The sequence below is a fragment of the Xenopus laevis genome, chromosome 7L, assembly GCF_017654675.1.
Source record: "Xenopus laevis strain J_2021 chromosome 7L, Xenopus_laevis_v10.1, whole genome shotgun sequence".
NCBI lineage: Eukaryota > Metazoa > Chordata > Amphibia > Anura > Pipidae > Xenopus > Xenopus laevis.
In genome coordinates, this window is record NC_054383.1 from 18333537 (window position 1) to 18360553 (window position 27017).

General features: G+C 39.4%; 1 protein-coding gene across 28 annotated transcripts in view; it reads right to left on the reverse strand.

The window, feature by feature from the left end:
• Positions 1–16234: 16234 nt before the first annotated feature.
• The window catches only part of mki67.L (marker of proliferation Ki-67 L homeolog), a 30408-nt gene continuing 19625 nt past the window's right edge, over positions 16235–27017 (reverse strand). For all 28 annotated transcript variants that reach the window (XM_041568618.1, XM_041568642.1, XM_041568643.1 and 25 more), the window contains 6 exons: positions 23483–23659; positions 22532–22708; positions 21706–22026; positions 20602–20691; positions 18762–20288; positions 16235–17610 (listed from right to left, as the gene is read on the reverse strand). In XM_041568618.1, the coding sequence (XP_041424552.1) occupies positions 17492–17610; positions 18762–20288; positions 20602–20691; positions 21706–22026; positions 22532–22708; positions 23483–23659 (2411 nt within the window). In that variant the 3' untranslated portion in view covers positions 16235–17491. The remainder of the gene's footprint in view (positions 17611–18761; positions 20289–20601; positions 20692–21705; positions 22027–22531; positions 22709–23482; positions 23660–27017) is intronic.

Consider the following 27017-nt stretch of genomic DNA (forward strand, 5'->3'; position numbering starts at 1 on the left):
AGTTAAAGTTTTCAGACTTGTACTGCAGGAAAGGTCTCAGCATCTTCTCAGTCCATGAGGTGCATTTAATAACATGGAGCTATGCTGGGAAAGATGTGAAAACATAATTACATAAACATTTTGATCCCTGAATGCCCCTTTGATTGTTCATATGTAGAACATGGGTTACATGAGCTGTAGGAAATACTTGGGGTGGGTTAAGAGGTTTTTAACAAGTGGCATTTCATAAAATTAATTCCATAGAACTATTCATATCTCAGTACTCAATACTAAGCGCTTGTATTCTCAATCAGAACTATGCATGACATCTATGAATAGAGCTTCTGCAGCAGGGATCAGGCTGCTGTTGTGTGTGGGTCATATTTTTATTGACCCACACCTGACCCAACCCTGGGTAGTGCAATGGGAGGGTTTCTTTAGCTAAAGGCTAAACTCTAAAGCAACACCGAACAATAAGCCCCCCAGGACTAGCATCGCAAATGATGTTAGGGGATGTTCCAATGACAATGTTGTCTGCTCTGCACACGATAATTAACAAAACTAATTATTTCTAACCCAAAATGAGAAGACTGACATAGTAATGGTAGAGATGATCCAAACTGGAGAATTTTTTTTGCATCTGTAATTAAATTTGAATTATTTCTAACCCAAAATTGGAAGACTGGCATAGTAATGGTAGAGATGATCCAAACTGGAGGATTTCTTTTGCATCTGTAATTAAATTTGAATTATTTCTAACCCAAAATGAGAAGACTGGCGTAGTAATGGTATAGATGATCCTAACTGGAGAATTTTTTTTGCATCTGTAATTAAATTTGAATTATTTCTAACCCAAAATTGGAAGACTGGCATAGTAATGGTAGAGATGATCCAAACTGGAGGATTTCTTTTGCATCTGTAATTAAATTTGAATTATTTCTAACCCAAAATGAGAAGACTGACGTAGTAATGGTAGAGATGATCCTAACTGGAGAATTTTTTTTGCATCTCTAATTAAATTTGAATTATTTGTAACTCAAAATTGGAAGACTGACGTAGTAATGGTAGAGATGATCCAAACTGGAGGATTTCTTTTGCATCTGTAATTAAATTTGAATTATTTCTAACCCAAAATTGGAAGACTGGCGTAGTTATGGTAGAGATGATCCTCACTGGAGAATTTTTTTTGCATCTGTAATTAAATTTGAATTATATCTAACCCAAAATTGGAAGACTGACGTAGTAATGGTAGAGATGATCCGAACTGGAGAATTTTTTTTGCATCTGTAATTAAATTTGAATTCCTTACTATAAAAAGCAAAGGGTGCAAAAGAGTTAGGTTAAGGGAATGTCTATGTCCCCTTTGATGAACATAAGAACTTCACTGTTCTTTTATATATATTTGAAATCAGACGGCATAAAGGCAATTCCTTGTTTATTATCGAAAACCTAAATTTGTCACCTGAAAGCAGACCAGTACATCCCACAGTAAGAGACTTCATATCAAGCTACGATCACATACGAAATGCTATAAGAAATATGTGGTGTACCTGGTTGGGTCTCCCTGTGGGTTTAGCTATGTAGGCCAAATCTCACAAACTATGAAACAATGACTTAATGAACACGAGTTCATTAAAAGAAATTTCGATATCAAGAATGTCATGACCAAATCCCCTTGGCATTTAGTTTGTAACTAAAATAGCAGGGGTGAGGAGAAGCTCTTCAACTGGAGAAAAGGAGAGACAGAAACATAAATAGAAGAAATATAAAAAGAAGAAATAGAATATAAATAGAAGAAAAGATTGCTGGTCTGAAACTCACCTCTCTACCCAACCAAGCCCATGTGTTGTGCTGTACTCTAAAACATAAAATCTCATTCTATGTATTGTGTGTGTATCATACACTTGTACATAACTGTCTATTGTGTGAACCCTTCCTGGGGAGAGGGGCATTGTGCTCCTAGGGTTTCACGTATGAATACACCCAATGAAGGGTCTCCAAGGCCCAAAACATCTGGCTACCCCCTCAGAAGTCTGTCTAAATATAAGGCGTGAAGTGTACAGCCATTGTTGTGGGTTTCATGATAAATGATGCCAGTTATTCACAAAGACAGAGGAGACACTGTATTACTGAATATATAGGAGCCTTTCACCCGTAAAGGAACAGTTCAGTGTAAAAATTAAAACTGGGTAAATAGACAGGCTGTGCAAAATAAAAAAATGTTTCTAATATATTTATTTAACCAAAAATGTAATGTATAAAGGATGGAGAGACTGGATGTCTAACATAACAGAACAGAACACAACTTCCTGCTTTTCAGCTCTCTAACTCTAAGTTAGTCAGCGACTTGAAGGGGGTCACATGGGACATATCTGTTCAGTGAATTTGCAATTGATCCTCAGCATTCAGCTCAGATTCAAAAGCAACAGTTATGTCCCATGTGCCCCCCTCAAGTCACTGATTGGTTACTGCCTGGTAACCAATCAGTGGAAACCAAGAGAGCTTAAAGCAGGAAGTAGTGTTCTGGCTATTATGTTAGACATCCAGTCACTCCAGCCTTTATACATTACATTTTTGGCTAACTAACTACATTAGAAACATTTTTTATTTTGCACAACCTATCTATTTACCCAGTTTTTATTTTTATTCTGAACAATTGCTTTAAGCTATGGTACTACTACAAGTTTATTACAGAACCAGTTAATATGTTGAATAAGAGCATTAAAAGGAAACAAATATTTCCTTAGTGTTGTTCCAACTAATATTGTTGGAACTCCCATTATTTCCAGCATGTAAGCAGGGGTTTGAACATGACGGGAGTAACCATAGAGATGGATTGTTAAAGAAACATTACACAGTAAATTGTTTCCATGTCCTCAATGGCCAGTGGCCCATTTGGTGCATGCGAATACTCCAACAGCCATCCTGCCTGCAAAGTGGCCTCCATTTGGGTAAACCGCACATAATTTGAGACACGTCTTTTTTTCTACTGTATTTGTGTAGGTATTGGTTCATTTCTGGTGCAAATGCCTTTAGATTTTGATACATTCGTCCCTACCACCCATGTTTCCACTTGCCTGCTATTCATTATATTATGCTAGAAAGGAGTATTGGCACTTTGCACAAGTTGTCACATGTTGCTAAGTGCCTGCAGAGGTGTCAAGTCAAGAATACGCCTGTGCAGGCAGCCATTGACTTAAAAAACAACTGCCTGTCAAAAGCACACTGGCAAATTTCAGCATATAACAGATAAGCTCTGTAGAACATAATGGTGTTATCTGTTATCCACTATTTGACCTGTGCCATATAGCCTTTTTTCAATTTCCACCATTGCTACACAGCAGCTTGTTTATATGAACTATAGTCGAGTTTCTGAAGCAAACAGATCAGTTTTACCAGTGCAGGGCAACATTACATGATATTTTCAGTACTTTAAAACACTTTCATTTTTGTGCTACTGTTTCTTTAATAGTGCTGCGCTGTATAATTTGGATTGTAGGAGATGCTAGTGACCTGTGATGAGCAACTGAGCATTAAGAACCTATCGTTCCCCCTTCAGGGTCTATTAGGATAGATTTTTTATGGTAAAACAAGCACGGTAGTGATGTGCGGGTTGGGTTTTACCCAACCCGCACCCACCCTATATCCGCCCTCCCTTCACCCGCACGACTTCCGGGTTCTTTTTATAGACCTGCACTGACCCACACTGCCAAAGATGTCACAAAGGGGGATGGGGCGACCAGGCATGCAGCATTGTAACCCCGCAGGTGGGGACAGCAGAAAGAGCTCAACCCGGACCCGTGACCTGGAAAGGGGGGTGCAAGGCCGGCTCGAACCCGCCTGACCCGTGGGTATCAGGCCAGCCCACACATCACTACAGCACAGGTATTGGTGACCTCCCAGGTATTGGTGACCTCCTCAGGCCAAATTAAAAGGTCAACAGCAGCACATTACAGATACACTAAATCTGGGGTTCCAAATCCAAAAGTCTCTTCTCATGTCACTTTTCTGCTCTAGGTAAGGACAAATACATAGGTCTATCCTACGAAGGATACACTAAGTGTACACAACAAGTGAAACACTAACTTTTTACGTTTGGGGTGGGGGGGAGCGTTTGAATATAGCAAGAACTGCCAGGCTGTTAATATATATTCATATTTACAAGATAATTTTTAATTGGGCACATTCCCCACGTGGCCCAGGCTCTCTAGGAGGGAGGGTCCTGCCAACAAATAAAATAAGACCCCATCAACTTACCTGATGAAAGATAAACTGGACACTTATGACCTCATATGGTCTCCCTGGACTGCCACAGCTGGCCCTACCTAATTTGCTCATTTGCTCCTGCATCCACTATCTCCCTGTTTTTTGCCTATACGGTTACTATGACTCGGTGACACGGTGACACTAGACATTGTATGCAACATGTACTTTTATTTTTTTTTATTTTATTTTCTTCTGTTTGTTTTCCTTTTTCTTTGTTTATGTCTATGTGTTATAACACAGGTTTGCAAATCACAGCTATCTTTTGACATTCTGTATCTGATGATGCACCTGAATAAACACAAAGTTGAAAAAAAAAAAAAATAAGACCCCATCATTTCTATTGGCAGCCCTATCAATGACCTACCTCTTGTGTTACTTGGTAGGAAGCCATATGTGTACACAGATTGAGAAGAAAAATATGTGGGCTTCATACAATGCAGAGGGAAACTGAAAACCAGCAGATATATAGAGTATGCATTGCAAATTCAGACGTATTGTTAAATTCCACCACTAGATGGAAGCAACATAGTACTCGCTGTAACTGAGGGTGCTGCATTATTATTGTTTATAATAACTCAGCAGCACTGGGCAATAAAAATGTTCTTCACCACTTTATTTAAATAAGCATTGCAGTTATTATATATGACAAGCAAACTATATCCTTTGTCTAACTCTTTAGACATTATAACTCTCTGAACTGAAGTTGTCTTACTTTCTTACAGATCTGCTTATTTCTTGTGCTGTTTTATTTTTTTCCTTATGTCACTGCTAATCGGACCTGCCCCAGAGATCCGGGTAACCCTGAGTTACCGTCTGCATGCCTCAAAAACACAGTGGGGCTTACTTGAGTTTAAATGGCATTTTGCACAGCATTCTTGCCACAATGCTTTCTTTTGCCCAAGCCTTTTTTAAAAATGTAAAACTGAAGACCAACTGAAAACTAACTTGGAACAGGACATTTATAACATACTAAAAGTTGACCTAAAGGAGAACTACCAGTTAAAGATAGGGCTCATTGTGCACTTTTTGGCTTTGGTCACTTTCGTTTGCACAAAAAGGCACAAGCCTTAACATTTCCAGGTTAAATAAGTATTCACTTTCCAGAGTCAATACTTGGTAGAACCACAGTTGGCTGCAATTACAGGTGCAAGTCTTCTGGGGTGCACGAACAATGAACATACTCGTTCAAATCCGGTCTCTTAATTGGTTTGAGATCTGGGTGTTGACTCTTAAGATGTTCAGGTTCTTGATATTTGACCACCTCCCCTGTAGCTTTGGCTTTGTATTTACAGACATTGCTCTCCTGGGAGGTGAACTTCTGTCCCATTCTCAGGTCTCTGGCAGATTAAAAATGGTTTTCATTGGCTTCATCTTTAATCCTAATGCCACCATCACCATTCTTCAAAGTGGGGAGAATGTTCTCAGGATGATGGCCAGTGTTGTTAAGTTCTTCCTCCCCTGTTTACTAAGTTTTGGAAGACTCTTTCTGTAAGTAGAGTCATGGCTGTAATTAATTTTATGGGAGCTCTGGGGGATGTTCAAAATGTATTTATTTTTTAAAAACTCAACCCTAGTTAATGTTCTCAACAACGTTTTCTTGGAGTTGCTTTGATGCAGTCTTGGTCTTCATGTTGCTGTATGTTTAGATATGTTCTCCATTCAGCTATATACATAATTTATGAAGGCAATTGGCTGCATTAGAGCATATTTTGGGGTTTTGCAATCTAGACTATCCCCTTCTTTTAGTTTAAAAAAACCCAGTATGTCATTTTTTTCCATTCGGACATTATAGACTATTTTGTCAGTGACTCAAAGTTCTTATTGAATCTATAATCCAAGGTTGTAGCACAACATGTAACAACATGCTTGTTTATCTAGCAATTCATTTTACGTGTAGCACATCTAAGAATGGTATATATGTACTAAACACAGTATTTTTTTAATTTTATCTTTGATCTGAAAATGTTCCTTGAAATATTCCTTGAATATTGAAGCACTCTATAAATGTGATCATTGTATGCTTATAACATCAAGGTTCAGTTGGTCTCAATTTTACCCTTGTTGGGGTACACAAAGGAGTCAGTTTCTGGGGGATGTCTATGTCCCCTTCAAGGTGTCTTGAAGGACATTATGATCAAAGCCACATACATAATTATACAGTTGATGAGGTTAAAACAAGAGAGGTCCATCAGATTCAGCTTTTTGTCAATCTTGGGATTTCCTCAAGGGTTTTAGTTGTTGGTGTTTAGTTGTTTCCAAAAAGGTTTAGGGTCAAAATGTTGTGGTTTTTTTTCAAAGGAATTTGAGAATTTTCTGCCAAGGATTTTTTATTAGTCTTTATGGGTTGTTCTAGGGATTTTAAGGTCATTAGTGAGGATTTTAAAAAAACTATCTCAGGATTAATGTTTGTTGTGTTCTTAAAAGATTCTAAAAATATTGTTTTGGGGTTTAACCAAGGGTTTTGGATCAGATTTTTATGATTAGGCTTCAATGATATCCTCAAAGGTTTTTTAAGTGTCATGGTGAAGGTGTTCAATAAGGGTTTCTGCGTTGGCATTTAGGATTTTTCCCAAAATGTAATAGCAGAGGAACACATCGGAGGGAATGTACACTTTTATAACATAGGGGAAATGTAACATTTGGGGGCAGATTATCAAGGGTCGACTTTCGAAGTAATGGGAGTTTTTTTTTAACTCCCATAACTTCGAAATTCGAATAAAAAAAAGACCAATCAAAATTTATTAAAAAAATCGAAGTTTTAAACTTTGGGTAAATAGGCTGTATTCGAATCGTTCAGATCGAAGTTTTAGCGAATTCTATCGAATACAAAACAAAGTATTTGCCCCAAAAAATGATTTTTTCACCAAATGACTCCAAATAGGTTCCCCATAGGCTAAAACAGCAATTCGGCAGGTTTTAGATGGTCGAAGTTTGAAAGAGACAGTACATGATAAATTTCGATATTCGAATTTTTTTCAAATTCTAATCGAATTTAGGCCTATTCGATAGTCGAAGTACACAAAAATAGCTTGAAATTCGATTTTTTACTTCGAATTTTCACCTTAACCCTTGATAAACCTGCCAATTATTGAATAGAGTGCATTGCTACTCCTGCCTCTCCAATATGCTCATATAATTAGAAAAATCAGCATGAGTTTTTTTTCTGAACCATTGTCCAATTGTCCCTGATAAAACATTCAGGGAAACAGCCAGACTGGCCTTAATAATAGTTCTTCTGTGTTTGTTTTAATATGTGCATTTCAAATAAAGGCAGTTTTAATTATGGGGGTTTAACACAGTTTTTATGTTTCAGATGTGTCATTGTGTGGAAGAAACATAGGAAATGTTTTATTGTCAGTCTTATCTCTCTCGCCAACCTAAGCAACACTTAATCTGACATTTGAAAGAATGATACTTGCAAATATGGCTAAGCCGTGTATTCAATTCTCTACATCTACTGGTGTGAAATTTTAATCACAAAACTAGAGAAGCTCATTCAAAAAAGAAATTAGTGGGAAAACTTTGTTCGTCTCTCATCAGTGAAAACTGATTTAGTTATGCAAATTACTGCTATGAATATTAAACCACTGATGAAAGGTTTTTAATGAAGGGGTCTTTTGTTTTGAAAATGCAAGGGTATATGCTTTAATTTCTTGCTAATTTACTGTTCTTTGATAATGTTCACATTTTCCCCAAAGTGACTTCACTGATGGTTTTAATGCTGTGAATAGAACTACAAGCCAACAATACCGGTTTTGACAAGCCCTCCCCAGTGTAACTATAGATCATGATTTGCAGCCCCTTATGCACAATTCTATTAGGGTGAATTTTGTCTACAGGGCTTTGCCTGAAATGAATTCTCATTTTAATGTTAGCCTCCTGCAGTTTTTAATTTTTAATCTGTAATATGAAATTGCAAATTTTACAAACATAATTTGAAAAAGCCACTAGGACAGAACTGAATGCCAAAGTTTACATATTGCCTAATTAGACTGTTATGAGAAGCAGCTTATCAATGTCAAGCCAAAGATCATCAAAAAATCCAATTACTAATTTGAGAAAAACACATATATTTATAGGTTCATTTTCGTTCATTTGCATCTCATTAGCTTAATAATTGTTTAAAAATTAAATTAAAGCTAATAAATTTATTGGGGCCATAAAACACCTGTGTTGGGTGAGTTTCTCTTCCCCCACGATGGGTTGACCACATCATTTCTCATAAAGTAGTGGAAACACATAAGAATAAATCAGTTATCTCCCCCGGTTCTATTAAAACCTTGAGAGTTTATTGGCAAGTGGTCATCTGTTGGTGCTGTAGGACTACCGTGGTTAAAAAGAAAGATTAAAAAATAATTAAGCAACTTACTACTGCATAGAAAATTATGGAGATGTTCACTGAATAATGACCTCTCATTAACCTATGTGTTTAGTCATTATAAGTTTTACTTGTTGGTTTTTATTTGTAGCCATTGTGTTTTTGCATTTCAGGTGCTATTTGTTTACAGTGGTTCTTCTGGGACTGATGACACCTGAGGCAGCAGACATAATACCACCTTGGTTAGTAGTTCTACATTGAAGAGCTGGAAATTCAGGATTTAAAAGTAACCAAGGACAGCAAGAAGTGGCAAAAAAGCAAAGTGCTGCCGGAGTAACATTGACTTCTTGATGGAATGGTTTTAGAAATAAATCAAAGTCGTTCAGATTGACCAGCTGAAGGGACCACTAAGCCCTTGGGCCAAAGCATAATGAAATGAATCCTACTCATAGTTTGCATAGAACATATAACTTTACAGAAAGGAACCAGGAAGGTTCACCTCTGTACTTCTTCAATATCTCTGTATAATAAAAATATGGCATTGACCATTATATTACACCTTGTAATGTAATCTGGGCCAATTTCACATGCAATGGATTAATCCAAAGCAGTTTTAACAAGAAATGTTTGATATGAAAACACCTACAAAAGAAGCAAATCCGGCTCTAAGCATTTGCTTAATCTTAATAAATACGACAATAGTGCGGGTATCGATTAAAACTAAATAGCTTAATGCAGACTGAACCCTGCTCACCGTAAACATTGGTTGGTCCGGGTGCACTATGCCCCGGACCCCACTCTTTAATCTGAACACCGGGTACTCCTAGTCCGCTGTGCAAGAGTTTACACAATTAAAGACAATCCTTGGAATCTTACCCTGCAGGAGAAGTGACCCGGTGCAGCCAGCCCCGAGTCCGTCACTAGGAGGGAACGTCAAAAGGTCCAACAGTAGATTTGTAGGCTGCGCACTCCTGGGTATCAGCAAAGATCGCTCGTCTCCAAATTATTTAAAAAGGTGAATTCTTTATTAAGATATACAATCAAATAACCATAGCGATCTTTGCTGATACCCAGGAGTGCGCGGCCTACAAATCTACTATGAAAACACCTAGACAAAATAGCATCTTAATGGAAAAATGTGTATGTACAGTAGACCCACAGCCACACAAAAAGATATCATCTTACGGACAAAGAATTACAACAAAATATATAGCACTTTAAAGTCAATGAGGAACATCATAGGGAATACCTCTCAATGCTTTAAGAATAAGATTCTAATCTAATCCTAATGGAGTTTTCCTCCGAAAAACAAAGTTGACTTTTGGGAGTCAAATATTTTTTGAATTGCGTAAAAATTTAACACAAGATTTTTTTTTGACGTGTAACATTTTTTTCCCCCATTGGAGTCTATGGGGCGTCATTTGGCAACGAATCTTGCCAAAAATTTGGCTCATCACTACTATTAGGGGCACAATATCGGTCGGGCAATATATTAGTCGAATATCGAGGGTTAATTAACCCTTGATATTCGACCGTCAAAGTAAAATCCTTTGACTTCGATAGGATTTACCGCATTTCCTTCGTTCCAACGAACAAAGGAAAAATCGTTCGATCGAGCGATTAAATCCTTCAAAAAGCTTGGAAAGCCTATGGGAACCTTCCCTATAGGCTAACATTGGTGCTCGGTAGGTTTTAGGTGGCAAAGTAGGTGGTCGAAGTTTTTTTTAAAGAGACAGTACTTCGACTATCGAATGGTCTGATAGTCAAACGATTTTTAGTTCGAATCGTTCGATTCAAAGTCGAAGTACCCAATTCGATGGTCGAAGTAGCCAAAAAAATACTTTGAAATTCGAAGTATTTTTTATTCTAATCCTTCACTCGAGCTAAGTAAATGTGCCCCCTAATATCTTCAAAAGACCCCTGCCATCGACTTCTACATGAACTCGGCAGGTTTTAGGTGGCAAATATTCAAATTAGAACTGTTTCCAGGGTCGAGGTGTGATAACTCTCACATTCAAATTCGAGTTGGTGCTTTTAAATTCGAAATTGTGAATTTTGGCCCAAAAAAATTAGAATTCACCATTCAAACCGTAGTAAATCTGCCCCTTAGACTTTTTAGATTTGAAGGGAGACGGGACTTGAATCTAAGCTCTCAGTATCCAATAGAATACTGCTGGATGGTGTTAGATATATATTTGTAACTTACTTAATAACTCTCCCACAGGAGGTTGGCAGAGGCCCTCAACATTCTTTTATGATCCCTGGGCTGCTGTTGATCAGTAATGTACTACTATTTGAACCATAAACACTTGGATGGGCAGAAAAAGTTGAACAGTGCTGCCTTGCAAGAGGTGCCACGTGGCTATACTGATGTAAGTAGGAGTCCTGTCTCTTCATTATATAGTTTACCGGGTTTGATTTTGCTGAACTTGAATAATACTAAGCACTAAATTAGACATAAACATGACAATTTTAAACTTGCTTATTGGTGGCCCTTTACAAAAGGCTAAAGTATCTTGTTCGAAGTCACCTACAAAGCAAGACGAAATACTGTGAATAATCCACAAATTCAGCTGTTGTCTCAAAAGGCAGGTCAATTGTTGCCATTTTGCAAATGTTTGGTGGTTTTTCCCAGCCTAATAATACTGCCCACTGGTGTGTGCTCCCTAGTGTATCTGTTATAAGACAATGCCTTCTTTCACAGTTTTTATTGCACTCCAAGTGATCCTATAGAACCAGCTTTTCTTTTAGCTCTGTGACACAAAAGGCATTGTGATTGTCATTATTTGTATTCACAAGAGGTTGTACTACAGGGCTAAACACCCGAACATGACAAAATGACAGAAAGCACTTTTCTACTTTTATTATTCCACCCCACCTAAGTTTTGGAATGTCAGGAGAGCATTTGGTTGGGTGCAACAATAATATATTGTAACGTGTGGTTAATCTCTTTGTGTTAAATTGATCGATTTCAGATTTTATAGGCTAAGAGGCAAATGTATCAAGGAAGGAATATCAAGGGTTAATTAACCCTCGATATTCGACTGGGGAATTAAAATCCTTCGAAGGATTTTGCGCAAATAGTTTTATCGAACAATCGAAGGAATAATCGTTTGATCGAACGATTCGAATGATTTTAATCCATCGATCTAAGGATTATTCTTCGACCAAAAAAAGTTAGCCAAGCTTATGGGGACCTTCCCCATAGGCTAACATTGACTTCGGTAGCTTTTAGGTGGCGAACTAGGGGGTTGAAGTTTTTTCTTAAAGAGACAGTACTTCGACTATCGAATGGTCGAACGATTTTTAGTTCGAATCCTTCGATTCGAAGTAGCCCATTCGATGGTCGAAGTAGCCGAAAAAAACACTTCGAAATTCGAAGTATTTTTTCTTCTATTCCTTCACTCAATGAATGGGCCCCTAAGTGTATGTCCATTTGTAGCTTTAGCAGAAATAGTGTGGATAAATGTCAGACATGTATGATAATAATTCACCTCAACAGAACCTCAAATACATTTAAGTGGTTATTTATAATATATCATGTTAATAATATTTATAGGACACCTGTCTATGGAAAACCTTCACTATTGGGTAATGTTTGAAATCTGTCTACATTCTACAGTCCAACCAATGTATGTTCTGGTACCATGTTGTTGCATAAATATAAAATAATTGTGTGGCCTATATACAGAAACATGCTGTGTGTTATATTTTAATAAACGATTTTCTGGGGGGGGGGGGGGGAGTTTGTATTTTAATTTGTTGTTAAATATCCCTTATTTTTAGCACAATGCATTACTAGCAGCTAACAAAGGCCTATAACTTAATCTTTGGATATTTCTCTCTTCATTTGGGGATCCAGGGTGCTTAATTTCACTCCACTTTAAGATTTTGATTGGTTGTCAAAGCAGGGCTCAACCGGATTGTCAGTTAGATTGAAATGACTAACTTGAATATACCTAAAAGCCAAGTTTGCATCAAGGTGCAGGATTTGTCCATGCTACTGTCGACTGTTTCAATTTAATGGAAGTATAAGAAAGTAATCAGGGGACCATAACAAGTATCTCCAAGGGCTCTGCAGAATTTTATTCTGGTAATACTAAAACTGAATACACATAGTTGTACGGGTCAATCCCTCATGAAGAAAACAATCTACATTGTCATTCTGGCCAAGATGATGTGTTGTAATTACCAAATATTACATCAGGTACTTAAGATGTGATGGTTTAATGTTTTTATTTAATTAGGGAAGGGATTGGTGATAACGCAAACATGTCCCCAAAGGGCAAAGACGCACTACATTACACTACTAAATAAAATGCACTCTTCCCCTCCTTTGTAATTCAGTTGACATTGATGCTTTACCTTCCCCAAGCATTAGATATTTAATAGATAGAATCTTTTAGTCAAAATTTTCAGTACAGGATAACTGGTGCATGTTAAATCACAATTTCCATTAGATTTAAACGGTGCTATTGATAATTTACAGATGTAGCTAAACAGATTCAGGAGTCTAGTTCAGCTGGTATAGTAATGGGGATGAATTTATTCTATATAGATACTTTTTTGTGTTAAATATTAGATAATGTATTTTGATCTGAATAGGTTAATGGTAAATTATACTAGTGTGCGTGATGTTTTTGCACTGAAAAAGGCATGTTATGCCAAATTCAGGAGTGTGCTGAAATGTAGCAAGATACGGGTGTCTACACCAGCCTTTATTAAACCCAGAGATGTGTGTTTTTTTTTCAAATTAGGGCATATAGGATCTAGTGTATTCTTTGATGAGTCGCTGCCATTTTGTATCAGGCATGAATTATTCACAATGACCCCTTGAAGGTCTGACAAATGCCAGAGGGGTTGCTATAAGTGGTCACTATTCCAGTTACCCAAACTTGCTCCCTGTGCTTCTGACAAGGGCCTAATCAGAGCTGAGGGGGCTCAGTTACAACAGAACAATTGGGAAGGCAAGTACATATGTGGACCTCACAGAGAGAATTAGTGGAAGAATTGGACCAAACGTCAATACTTTGCCTAAGACCCTATTTCTCATGTTATGCATATCATTGCAGAGAAAAGTAGATTTATTGTACTCCCCTTTAAATCTCTCTTTAGTCCCATTGGGGACACAGGAACAATGGGGGTTTTGCTGGTACAACTAGGACACAATAATACAAGAATACTAGCTCCTGCCTCGCTGGCTATACCCCCCAGTAGGCGGAGCCTCAACCAGTTTGTACTAAAGAAGTCAGCTATAACCTAAACATACTAACCACATCTGATTGCCCATGAGAGCCCCTATCAAGGGAGGGGAAGTCCTGTGCCCCCCCCCCCCCAAGTGACTGAAGAGAATCTAAATCTCTTTCTACATTATCTGCTTGGGGACAGAGGAACAATGGGGACATACCAAAGCTGACCCTTTAGGGTGGGAAGGTCTGCGTGGGTGTGATCACTGTGGCTAGGAGCACCTTGCTACCAAAGCGTGTTGTCAGAGGCCGCAATCGTGTCAAAATTGGATACAGGACCACGTCGTTGCTTTGCACAGTTCTGCTGAGGCAATGCCCAGGAAGTGCTCATTCCCCTAGTGGAGTGTACCTTGATTTTGGGTGGTGGCTTTTTACCCTTGGAAATGTAGGCCCGCTGAATGGCCTGTTTTATCCAGCATAACATTGTAGGTTTCGAAGCCGGTGAACCTTGGTGGGGCCCCACAGGTAAGACAAACAGAGCGTCTGACTTGCGTATGTCGTGGGTCCTGTTAAGGGGACCTGTCACCCTAAGAAATAATTTCAAATTCTTTTCTATCATGTTAGTTGAGCAAAATAAACTTTAATTACACTGTATTTATTATTTAAATTTTGTTTTCTTCTGTTTTGGAATTATACAATCACAGCAAGCAGGCAGCTGCCATTTTGTGGACACGGTTATTAAGGGAAATTGTGTATCACCCCAAAATCTTGTGTATGAACCAGAATGAGGGACCTAATGTTCATGTGCAGTGCCCTACCCAATTGTAGAGCCTGAGGCGGGAAGGGGGAATGTGAGGAGAGCAGTGAAATCTAGGAAGTGCTAAATGGAAAGTGAAAGTAATTGACTGCCCCTCCTCTATGCCACGGGCATAGAGGCGGGGCAGGTAATATTTGATTGACAGTTTAGATATTTAACCACCTTTATAACAGGTATGGATGTTTTAATGAAAAAAATTTTTGGGGTTCCATATTTAATTTGGAAAGGACTTTCATTATGCAGTTTTTTATGTGTAGGTGACAGGTCCACTTTAAGATAAAACTTGAGAGCCCTGACTGGATCCAGTGAATGTAGAGCCACCTATTTCGCATTGGATGGCGATGGACAGAAGGTTGGAATGATGATGATCTCTTGGTTTAGGTGAAAAATCGAAACCACTTTGGGTGGAAAGGATGGTACTGTTCGCAACATCGCTCTGTCCGGATGGAACAGGAGAATATGGTTTTTGCACGATAAGGCACAAGTTCAGATCATCTCCTCGCTGATGCAATGGATACTAAGAAAATTGTCTTCAATGTGAGTAGTTGTACGGAAGTTGCAAATCTTGAAAACTTCTGATGGGGAGGAAAAATGGGTACATGTAGGTACGCATCCGTTATGGCGAGGGACACCAGGAACTTGGCCGGAGACATTGCTGCAATGACTGAGCAATGGGGCTCCATTTTGAACTTGCGTGACTATGAACTTGTTCAGTTCTTCGAGATCTAAAACGAATGATCCGTCCTTTTTGGGGACTACTAACAGGTTTGAGTAATAGCCCTTGAAACGTTCTCCGGAAGGAACTGGGGTGATCACATCTGCACGATCAGTTTGGAGATCACTTCCTGAGAAGCCTTGTGTTTAGTCTTTTCCTTGGGAAGATTGGACATTAAGAAGCATGGGATGGATGCAAATTTCAGGTGGTAGCCTAGTGACAATATTTTGTGAACCCAGGTATCTTGCGTGAGAGATAGGAGTCTGTGAAGGGTTCGTAATCTTCCCCTATAGCCCTGTGGTCTTGGTAAAAGTTTTACGGCCTTGCCAGGAAGATCTGGTCTTACCCCATCTGCCTGTTCCAGTGGGCATCTGGCGTGGGGCAGATGCTCTAGAGCCTTTGTTTTGTGAGCCCCGAAAAAAACATTCCTCTAGTCTCATACAAATAAATTGTATTGCTTTTTTATGTATTTACCCTGTAAAACAGTTACAAGATGAACTTGTTTCAAACTATGCTCACAGGCCAAGCCTTAAGAAGTATTCGAGCTATGTATTTTGCATTGTCAGGACAAACTTTCTTATGGTTGCCACTTCTCTATCGACTCCCCTTTTACAGTGATCTCATGCATTTAAAAACTTTTTGGTCGTGGCTACCTGTCTAGTAAAAATTCAAGGGGATAAGCAGGAAAGACTTTCTACTGTATGTGTTTGCTTGCACCAGCAGACCGCTACAACCAATTTAACAGTGGGAAAGAAAAAGCCTAAACATACACAAGCCGTTGCAACAGAAGCACTTGCCCATCAGTAGTTTAGAGGCTTTAGCAAAGGAGACTTCCTTTTCACTACAGGAACAATGCAACACACATTGGCAGTGCCCACAAATTTCCTCAGCCAAGCATCGCCCCCATACATACACAATAGTTTAAACGAAGAAGGAAAATGCCATACGACAACTCAAAAACAATCCAAATTTATTTGTGTTCAGAGGAATATTTACCCGTGTTTTAGATATGTTGCCCTAAAGGTATAGGACAATCTTGTTACAGCTTTATTTCAGAGGGCACATTGTTATTGTTCATGGAAGACTACTTTGAGTTTTAACATCTATTGCCTTCAGAGATATATACCAGACATGCAAAATTCAGAATCCACTTTCTCCCAGTTCTGCTTTATGCTACGGCATGACTAGTAAGCTCACTCAGAGAGTGTTAAGTGCCTATTTAAACTGCAACAGATAAAAAAAAAAAGTTACCATCCCAGTCGTTAAAAAATTCATGGCAGATGCAGTAGAAAAAAAAAATACTGAAAACTGCACGCTCTAAAATCTTGGTTTACAAAATTTAGTGAACCACATTTAAATGATACATTCCCTTCTACATGGACATTCTTGTTGCTCTGTTTCACCATTATAAAACAGAGGCATGTTACGAATAATGACTGAAATAACCCCCCCCCCCCAAGAACGAACTGAGATGCACTACAATACATATTTTTTTTTAAATAACCCCACATGGTTAAGGATATTGATCAGACAAATTTAAATATTTTTTTTAAAAAAAAAAAGGTGCATCAAAAATGTTTAACAATTGTACAGAAGCTTGAACGCATTAGATCCTTAAAACAGTTATGCATATTAACTTCCCGACCACAAAAATGCACAAATCAAGAATCATTACATCGACTACAAACTAGACATTCGGATTAGAATCCAGATTTAAGACTTGAATATGAGTTTTGGATATATAGTCCGAACGTAAAATCAAAGACTTTAATACAATATCCACAAAAGGAGAATAAGCAAGTTGAGCACTACCTTGAATTCGAATCACTCCGTCACTTTTTATTATAAACCACATATATAAGACCTATATTAAGAAAGGGGGCTAGCATGTTTATTCAGCCTGACTTACAACAATCTAACACCATTAACACATTGTATAAAAACAGACAAAAAAAAAAAAAAGAAAGTATGCAAATTTTCAATTGTAATAAGCCAGCGCCGCCTGAAATGTAAAGCTTTAAACTTTGACAAAATAAGATATAAAATGTACAGAATAAAAATATAAAATGTACAATTTTTTTTCAGACAAAATGCAGTGCTACAGAAATAGAAATATTTAAAAATTACATAAAATCATTCAGTGGATTTGAATCCAGTTATCGGACGATACTTTAGCTTGGCAGGAATTAAATGTATAAAATCTTCTAGGTCTATTTTCGTGAGCGCAAGGTTTGTCTTGTCTTTACAACTTCAGTGGGCTTCTCATTTTGCCGTTTTGCTGCAGTGGTTTTTGTTTTTCCTCCTTTCTGGGCAGTACTGGAAGATGGTTCTAGCAAGACAGAAAAAAATATATAGAACTTAATATTATAGGCTTTTTTACACGGGCAGATTTGAGGTGCCGATTTGTCCCATTCATACAGTTTATAGCTTTTCTGACAGTGTTTGGAACCTCTCTGGCTGCTCATCAAATCTGATCTGTCCAAAAATCATTCCCTATTCGTTCCTCACTCAACAGCTCGCATAGGCATACTATTTGGACCTAGGGTCAAATGATCGGTATAGCCTGATTTTGCCCAAGGTGGCCATTACTGGTAGAGATGAACATTTGGCAACGTAAAGTTGTAAGAAATGCATATTGATAGAACTGCTTAGAATATTATATTCTTTAACAGACATGTTATCATCCCTTTTAAAGGCCAATCATGAAAAACACCGCATTGGCAATTTCATAAAATTAAGTAGAGATGCACTGAATCCACTATTTTGGATACGGCCGAACCCCCGAATCGTTAAAGATTTGGCCGAATATTGAACCCCATATGCATATTAGTGGTGGAAAGGGGAAAACATTTTTTTACTTCCTTGTTTTGTCATAAAAAGTCAAACGATTTCCCCCCCAACCCCTAATTTGCATATGCAAATTAGGTTTCGGTTCTGTCAGAAGGATTCGGTCGAATCCAGAACCAAATCCTGGATTCGGTGCATCACTAAAATTAAGTTACGCTTATGTTTTTCCACCAATGATTTACTTTGCTGGTGGGATAGCATTTAGGGTGGAATTTGTCGCCTGCATTAACAGATTTATACACAGGCTACAAATCTGTGTGTCAGAATCTTAAAGCTGCCCATAGATGTAAAGATCTTTAAAAGATCTTTTCGTTATGGTGAGACCACGATTATCTCAAAACTATCGTTTAAATGTACGATGTGTCCATCGACTAAAAAGACCATTTCAGGCGATATTGCCAGCAAAACTGAAGGGTAGCTGCCTGCTTGGCCCTGCAAACAGATAGATTGCACTGGAACCGATAAAGATTTTTTAACCCCGATGATGCCGGCCGAAAAATTGTAAGATGTACAATCGTTCAAATCCCACTAAATTCAGGATAATTTGACTAAAATTGCTCATTCGGCAAAGAAAAATCTTTGCGTCTATGGGGACCGTAACTCATGAACCTAAAAGAAAATCTGTCAATTTACCTGTTTTCTGTTTTTTTGCTGGTGATTCTTCAGCAACCACAGGTTTCTCTTTTACTGCAGTTTTTTGCCGTGAAGCTCCTCTCGTGCTTGCTCGAACAGGAGCAAGGGGCCCATTTTCAATTATAGACGTGTTGCCTTCTGAAACATCAGAGGTAGTTGTCTTTCTTTTCAGGCCTCTTTTTGATTTAGGGGGACTTTCTATTTTTTCAGTTACAGCTACATTTTCTGGACTATTATCTGCAGGTTCAGTAGCGGTGTTGGTAATTTCAGGCTTGTTGGTTTTCTGACTTGCTGCTCTGCCCCTTCTTTTACTTGAAGTGACATTTTCAGCAGACTCAACTATTTTAACTCCAGTAGTCTCAGAATCAGAAATTTTGGCTGTTACTCCTCTTCGTCCACGCTTTTGAGTAACTGCCTCAAATACTGGTTCAATCACATTACTACCAGAATCACTGTCAGATGAAGACTTAAGATTTCTTTTACCTGTGTTTCGTCTAGTTAAAGCCTTGCCAATCTCAGGTTTAAGGTCTTGCTTAGAGGAAACCTCTGATTCGTTATTTTTATCCTCTTCCACTGGAAGATCTGGGACAGTAATTTTCACTAATTGTATGTTTGCTTGCCTCCTTCCTCTCCTTCCTTCACTGGCAACCAAAGCAGGAGAAATCACATCAACTTTTACACTACTTGAATTTACTGTATCTGCATTATTTTCTTCCTTTCGTGAACGTGATCGTTTTGCTGGAACTACTGCTTCTTTCACTTCTTGCCTCCTCCTTCCTCTAGATTTAGTTGGACTAACCAGTGCATCTTCAAGATTCTTAACAGTCTCTTCACTATTTTCAGCAGTTTCCTGAACGGCCAGAAGAGGGTGCCACTGCACAGATTTTGACTTAGACGCCTTCTTTTTAGCTAGATTCTCCTCTACAAGAACTGGCTCAGCATGCTTGGGCAGATTGTCTACTTTTCCTTTTTGTTCTTTAGGCTCCTCAACCTGCTGTGTGCCTCTAACAGCACGTGTAGATCTTTTGCCAGCTCCTAATGTTACAGCATCTGTTTCAGTCGTTTTCTTTACAGAATCAACAGTTGCACTTTTGAGATTCTGTCTTCTTCCTCTTTGGGGTTTGGCTTCTGGGGAAGTACGACTGGAGCTTTCTTGCTCTTCATGTAAAACGATATGGTTCGTTAAGTCAGGCAAATTCGCTTCAATTTCGACTGTTTCAGTCACAGAGTTTGCGTTGCCTCTTGCTCGCCTACCTCTCCTCACAGATGGTGTTACATTGTTAACTAAAGCTGAATCTCCTGGCAGTTCTGCAAGTGGTTTGTCCACAGTATTTTCATCCTCAGCAGCTTTCTGTTCACTGTCCACTTTAGGCTGCCTTCCTCGTAACTTTTTAGTTGTGGTTACTGTAGAGTCTTCAGGTGCAGCTCTTTGAGGTCTTCTAGATTTAGACTGATTCTTAGTTGATGTGCTTTCCTCAATTCTTACTTCCACTTGAGATTCTCCAACACTTGTACTGACTTCCAAAACTTAAAAAAAAAATCAGAATGGCATGGTTATTGATTTACTTTGAGATTTAACATTGAGTAATTCAACAGCTCCTTTTAAAACAATGTAAAGGTGTAGCATACGATTTAAATACTGGGCTTTATTTATTTGCAGTGTCCAGAATTGGAAGACTAAAGAACATGCCTCTATTATAGCAGCTGTAGTTTCACAATAAATGATCATTAATATGAACTAAATGAAAAGAATGGTGCCATAGTGAAAGAAAAATTATTTTGAACTTAAAATCTTTAGTCTGTGGTGATCTTCAAAATCTACCAAGCAGATCCATCTTACCCTCTTGCAGTTTTGTCACTTCAGCAATCTTTCTGCCTCTGCCAGTTCGTCTGCTAATTGGAAGTTCCTCTGGTAGCACTTCATCTGAAACTGGTGTTACATTAAATACAATTAACCAAGTAAAAATGATTTGGGGAAAATACATTGATTCCTATGGGACCAAATTGTAAATGATATCCTTATAATACACAAAAGCCATGAATATCTTGTAAATTATATCCTTATAAATGGTGAGTAGTGATGTAATTTGTCACATGACTCTCTCAAAGGTAAGTATTATAATAAACAAAGTACCCCTTGTTGGAAAATATGAGGAAATTAGAAGTAACCTCAGAGTTCCATGACCTGTATAAACGCACTCGGCCTTAGGCCTTGTGCTTTTATATGGTCATGGAACTCCTCTGTGACATTTAATATCCTTATATTTTACAATAGGGGGTACTTATTCACTATAAATATGTGCAGTTTATAAGCCAGCACTTGCCACCACTGCACTGTCCCCCTCCCATCAGACTTCCAGGCGCAGCTCTTACTTCACACAGCGCACTGCTTCTGTCCTACCTCAGCCATCAGCCCATCTTACTTTACTTTCAGGTCTCTCTCTCATTGTCCCTCCAACTGCGGTTTTGCCATGCCCTTCCATTATGCCCCTTCAGTCTCCCCCCCCCACAGGACCTCACACTGGTCTTGCTCCCCCACTCACCATAGTCTCGCTCCCTCAAATTTTGAACCCCCTCCCATCCTCCGTGTCTCTCACTGTGTCACTCCCTTACACTGCCTTTCCCCATCCCCCATTGCAGCAGATGTCATCCATGGCAGGCAAAATTACAAGAAGATGAACAAAATAGGAAGCAATACAAATAAGGGACTACAGGGTAACAAGACTCAAAATAAACAAAGGTGAACACACAAAGTGTAGCATTTTGTAGAGCATACACGATAGCCAGGAAGAGTGCACACAAACTTTAGATTGTAATATATAATGTACCCCCGGCCTCATGCTTTTATATGGTCAACTCCTTGGTGACTTATAATCTCTTTATAATTACCATGGGGGTACATTAGCTACTATATATTTAAGAAGCCGGGCACTTGGATAATTACCTTCAATGGAGGAGGAGCCCTTTTGAAGTCTTCGTCGCCTTTGGGGAGCAGACTTTTCACCATTTTCAACAGACACGTTTTCCAAAGGCTGTGGTGGCTGCTCTGCTGCTATTTGGACGGTTTCCTCAATAATCATATTCTTTCTCTGAGATTTCTTAGTTACTTTTTTTGCTCCAAGATTTTTATTTGACTGTTCAGACTCTGAATTTACCATAGGTAAGGCGACATTCTTCTGTTGATCTTTTCTGATATCACTTGATTCTTCTGGAATATTAGAATTGCTGGTGCTATCTGAAACATCTACAGCATGTTTTTCTAAACCTAAAATGTTTCAGGGAAAACAAGGATGGTCATTTAAAGTTTTGTCCCACCTACACAAAAAGCATGCCAACAACATATAGTTTATACTGTGAAATAACACTATACACAAAATTCTCACATATATACGACTGCATAATATGCAGATTTAAACAAATAGGATTTCCAGTAAACTTATACAAACACTCTAATATACAAGCCAGTCATTCATTTATATTATCTGAAGTCTCGTTGCAGTCTCATTAAAGTTCACATTTAAACACAGTATGAAGCAAACAGTGGCATAAGTTTCTTTTAGACTATGAAGATCATTGAAGCGGTGGCTTGCATATATCTATAAAAAACGAACTGTTCAAAGACTTGGAAAAATAGTTTCTCAAAACCAGTAGCTCCCAGGATCAGCGGAAACTAGTCCATACTAAAATATTAGATTATGCACATTATTTTAAACGAAAAATATTGCCAAATGTTTTGCATTCAAAGTGAATTTATTAAATGTAAGCAATACCTGGTGAATGACTCAAACTGCGTTTGGATGGACGACCTCTTCTCTTGGCAGGAGTGCCTTTATCGGCACTTGTGGATGAAGCAATGGACGGTAGCGGTAGAGGAGCTTCTTCGCTGCTTTCTTCCAAATGTTTTTCAAGAGCGGATGTGCTATTCTTTTCAACAGACTTGTCACTATCTAAAATTAAAGGAACTACAATTATTTATACAGGTATGGGATCCGTTATCTTGAGATCCGTTATCCAGAAAGCTCAAAATTACGGAAAGGCCGTCTCCCATAGACTCCATTTTATACAAATTTTTAAAAGTGATTTGCCTTTTCTCTGTAATAATAAACAATAGCTTGTACTTGATCCCAACTAAGATAAAATTAATGCTTATTGGAAGCAAAAACTGCCTAATGGGTCTAATGTTTAGATGATTTTTAGTAGACTTAAGGTATTAAGACAGAAAGATCCCTTATCTGGAAAACCCTAGGTCCCGAGCATTCTGGATAATAGGTCCCATACATGTAATACTATAAAAGTCAGTTGTATTGATCCACTAATGAAAGCATTCTTAAAAACTTCAAAATGTAAATTATAAACATAACTTTAAGAACTAAAGTATCACCCTAATGAAATACCTAGCTAGAGAAAGCACCATGGTTAGGCACATCAGGCCACAGGAAGAAAGCAACTTTTAATCTAATACATCTAAACCAGGGAACTGTATATATTCGTAAAAACAGATATATAGTAAATATTCAATAACCAACAGAAACCCAAATTAGACGGAACACAAGTAAACTTTAAATTCTGCCCATACGCAAAATCAATTTGAAGGTGAATTTAAGAGCTCGGTTGAGCATGTCATGAATAGATTTAGTTTTTATAACTGAAAATATCGCTAGTATAGGTACCTCACAGTACAAGAATATATTATTAGTTGAAAAGTATTTCTTTTGCCTTACCTTTATTACTAGATGCAGGTGACTCGCTTATACTGCATTTGGCTAGACGACCTCTCCTCTTGGCTGGAGTGGCTTTATCAGCAGCCTTGGATGAAGTATCTTTAGTGGCATATACCTGCATAGGCGCTACTTCTTCCAGATTTGTTTCTTGTGCAGAAGTGCTATTGTTTTCAACATCTATAATGTAATTTAAATACAATAATTATAGGAGAACTGACACTGATCTAACGAAGTAGCTACACATGTTTTACATTATGCTTTGGGCTTCTGTACCAGCCCAAGGCAATCACAGACCTTTAGCAGTAAAGATCTGTGTCTCCAAAGATGCCCCAGTAGCTCCCCATCTTCTTTTCTGCTGATTCACTGCACATGCTCTGTGCTGCTGTTACTTACTGAGCTTAGGGACCCACTCACAATATACAGTACACAGAATAGAAAGGTCACAATATAAGGCTGATTTGGTAATACAGATAATTACTACATGGCAGCACAGAAACCAGTGCAACTAGCAGAATAATTTTAATAATCAGCCCTGTAGCATCAGCTTATATTACAAGGCAACCTCATTTTCTGCTGGATAATTAGCGACGACCCCTAAGCTTAGCTTCTAAACAGCTGCTCAGAGCTCACTGAGCATGTGAGTGTCACAGACACTTTCCAAGATGGTGACCCCCTGTGACAAGTTTTTAGTCCTGGATCATTGTTGCTATTGAGAAGCTGAAACTTTAGGCTAGTGCAGTAAGTGCAGTATATAAAATTGTATTTTTAGCCATTTTTTAGGGTTTAGTTCTCACCTTTAAGTTAACTTATGTTATAGAATTGTCAATTATATGCAACTTTTCAGCTAGTTTTTTTTATTTGCCTTCATCAGACTTCGTCTTTAAAATAGAGTCATGGATCCCATCTTAAAACAAATGCTCTGTAAGGCTGCAGATTTAGTTATTGCTACTTTTTACTACATCTTTGTATTTAAAGCTTCTCCTATCCATACTCCAGTCTTATTCAAATCAATGCAAGGTTGCTAGGGTAATTTGAACCCTTGCAACCAGACTGCAGAAACTGCAACCTGGAGAGCTGCTGAATAAAAAAAAGGAGATTTTGTGTATTCACCGTTAAATCTCTCTCTCTTCAGTTGCTTGAGGGACACAGGGACAGTGGGGTATAGCTGGCACCACTAGGAGGCAGGATACAATAAAAAAATAGAAACTTGATCCCTCCTCCTCCTCCTATACCCCTCTGTAGGCAGAGACACTCCGTTCGTACCAAAGGAGAAACAGGAGGTTATTAATAGTCAACAGAAAAACTTATAACTAATTACAAGAAGAACAGATGGTTGAATCAACCAAGTCTGAAGCAAAGAGAAGGCCTCTATCCAGGGAGGGAAGCCCTGTGTCCCCCAAGCGACTGAAGAGAAAGATTTAACGGTGAGTACACAAAATCTCCTTTTCTCTAGGTCTGCTTGGGGGACACACGGACAGTGGGGACGTACCAAAGCTGTCCCCTGAATCAAAGGCGGGAAATAAGAGGTCTACGTGGAACCAGCCACTGCAGCCTGAAGTACCTTCCTACCGTAGCGGGTGTCAAGATGCCGCAAAGCTGCCAAACTGGTAAAATTTGGCAAAAGTATGGATTGAAGTCCATGTTGTAGCCATGCACAATTGTTCCGCTGAGGCTTGATTTCGAAAAGCCCAGGACGCACTCATTCCTCTGGTGGAATGTGCCGTGATCGAGTCTGGTGGAACCTGACTGATTAATAGGATCTCTGGATGGCCTGTTTTATCCAGGGGGATATGGTAGTCTTAGTAGCTGGTGTGCCCCTGAGAGGGCCTGAGGGAAGGATGAACAAGGAGTCTGGTTGACTGATGTCCTCGACCCGGTGCAGGCAAAACTTGAGGGCCCCAACGGGGGTCGAGGATTTGCAGTGCCGCTTCCTTTGCATTGGAAAGGGATGGGCAGAAGGAAGGAATCATAATTTCCTGGCTGAGGTGGAAAGTGGAAACCACCTTGGGAAGAAAAGAGGGAGAAGTATGAAGTACTGCCCTGTCGTTGTGGAAGGTCAACAGAGGAGACCTACAGGAGAGGGCAGAGATCTCAAGTACTCTCCGCGCTGAGGCAATAGCCAGCAGAAAAATGGTTTTCCATGTGAGCCAATGAAGCGGGATAGAATCCATGGGCTCAAAGGGAGCGCGTTGCAGGGCACGTAGGACTAGGGTTAAGTCCCAATTGGGCACCGGTGAACGTACAAGGGGCTTTATGTGGGCCACTCCCTGAAGAAAAATCTTAAAATCGGGGAGTAAGACAAGACGTCTTTGGAACAGGATGGAAAGTGCTGAAAACGGAGACCCGAGGGACATGTCCAGGGGCATTCCCTCCTGTATAAAGGCCAGAAGGTGTGGAGTGGAAATCTTCAGTGAATTGCAACCATTACGTTTGCACCACAGATGGTACATCTTAGCGGAGACTGGTTTAAGGGCTGCACGCATGGTAGAATGACAGCGTCAGAGAACCCCTTCCATCTCAGGATCACGGTTTCAGTAGTCACGCCATCAAATTGAGGTTGGCAGGACAAGGGTGAAGGATTGGACCCTCAGAGAGAAGGTCCGGGATGAGGGGCAGAGTCCAAGGTTCTACTGAGAGATGCACTAGATCCGAGACCCAGGATCGACGGGGCCATCTAGTAGCTATGAGGATGAGTAATGTGTTCTCTCTTCTTGATTGTTCTTGGAATGAGAAGAAGAGGAGGGAAGGCATACGCGAGATGGAAGTCCCAGGGAGAGGGCGTCTGCCACCAGAGGGTCCCTGGACCTTGCAAAGAAGGGGGGAACTTTTATTGTGACGTGATCGACCTCTGGCGTCCCCCAACTTTGAGTGATCTTGTGGAGGATGTCGTCCTTTAGAGACCACTCATCGATCTAGGGATTGTCTGTATCTCAAGAAGGTTGATGTGAAGACGTCGTTCCAATAGAGACCAGCGACCCTGCGCTGACCGACCCTCCAGCACTGCTCCCCAACCGGAGAGGCTTGCATCTGTGGTGAGCAGTCGCCATTGTGGATCCCCTGGGGGTCTGCCCCTGGTCAGGTGACTGGTTTGCATCCACCAAAGACTCGAGTCCTGCAGGAGACACTAAATTCCAGGAGAAGGGATTCGCCGCAAGAATATTCCACTGAAGCTCCCTGAGGTGATGCTGGGCGAAGGGAACTGCTTCGATTGTCGAAACCATGACTCCCAACACCTTTATGTAGATTCTCGCGGTGTGGGATGACTTTGAAAGGAGAGACCACACGAGGGTCCGTAGATGCTGGACCTTGTCACTGGGACAGTTTGTGTCTGGGTGTTTAACTGTATCCCGAGGAAGACCATGGATTGGCTCGGGGTTAACGAGGACTTGTCCAGGTTGATGAACCAACCCAACTCCTGTAACCGAACCATAGTGAAGTGCAACACCTGCTGGGCCTCTGCGAAGGAAGGTACTGTACCTTGATCAGGAGATCGTCCAGATAAGGAGTTATGGAGATCCCCCTAGTGCGGATTAGA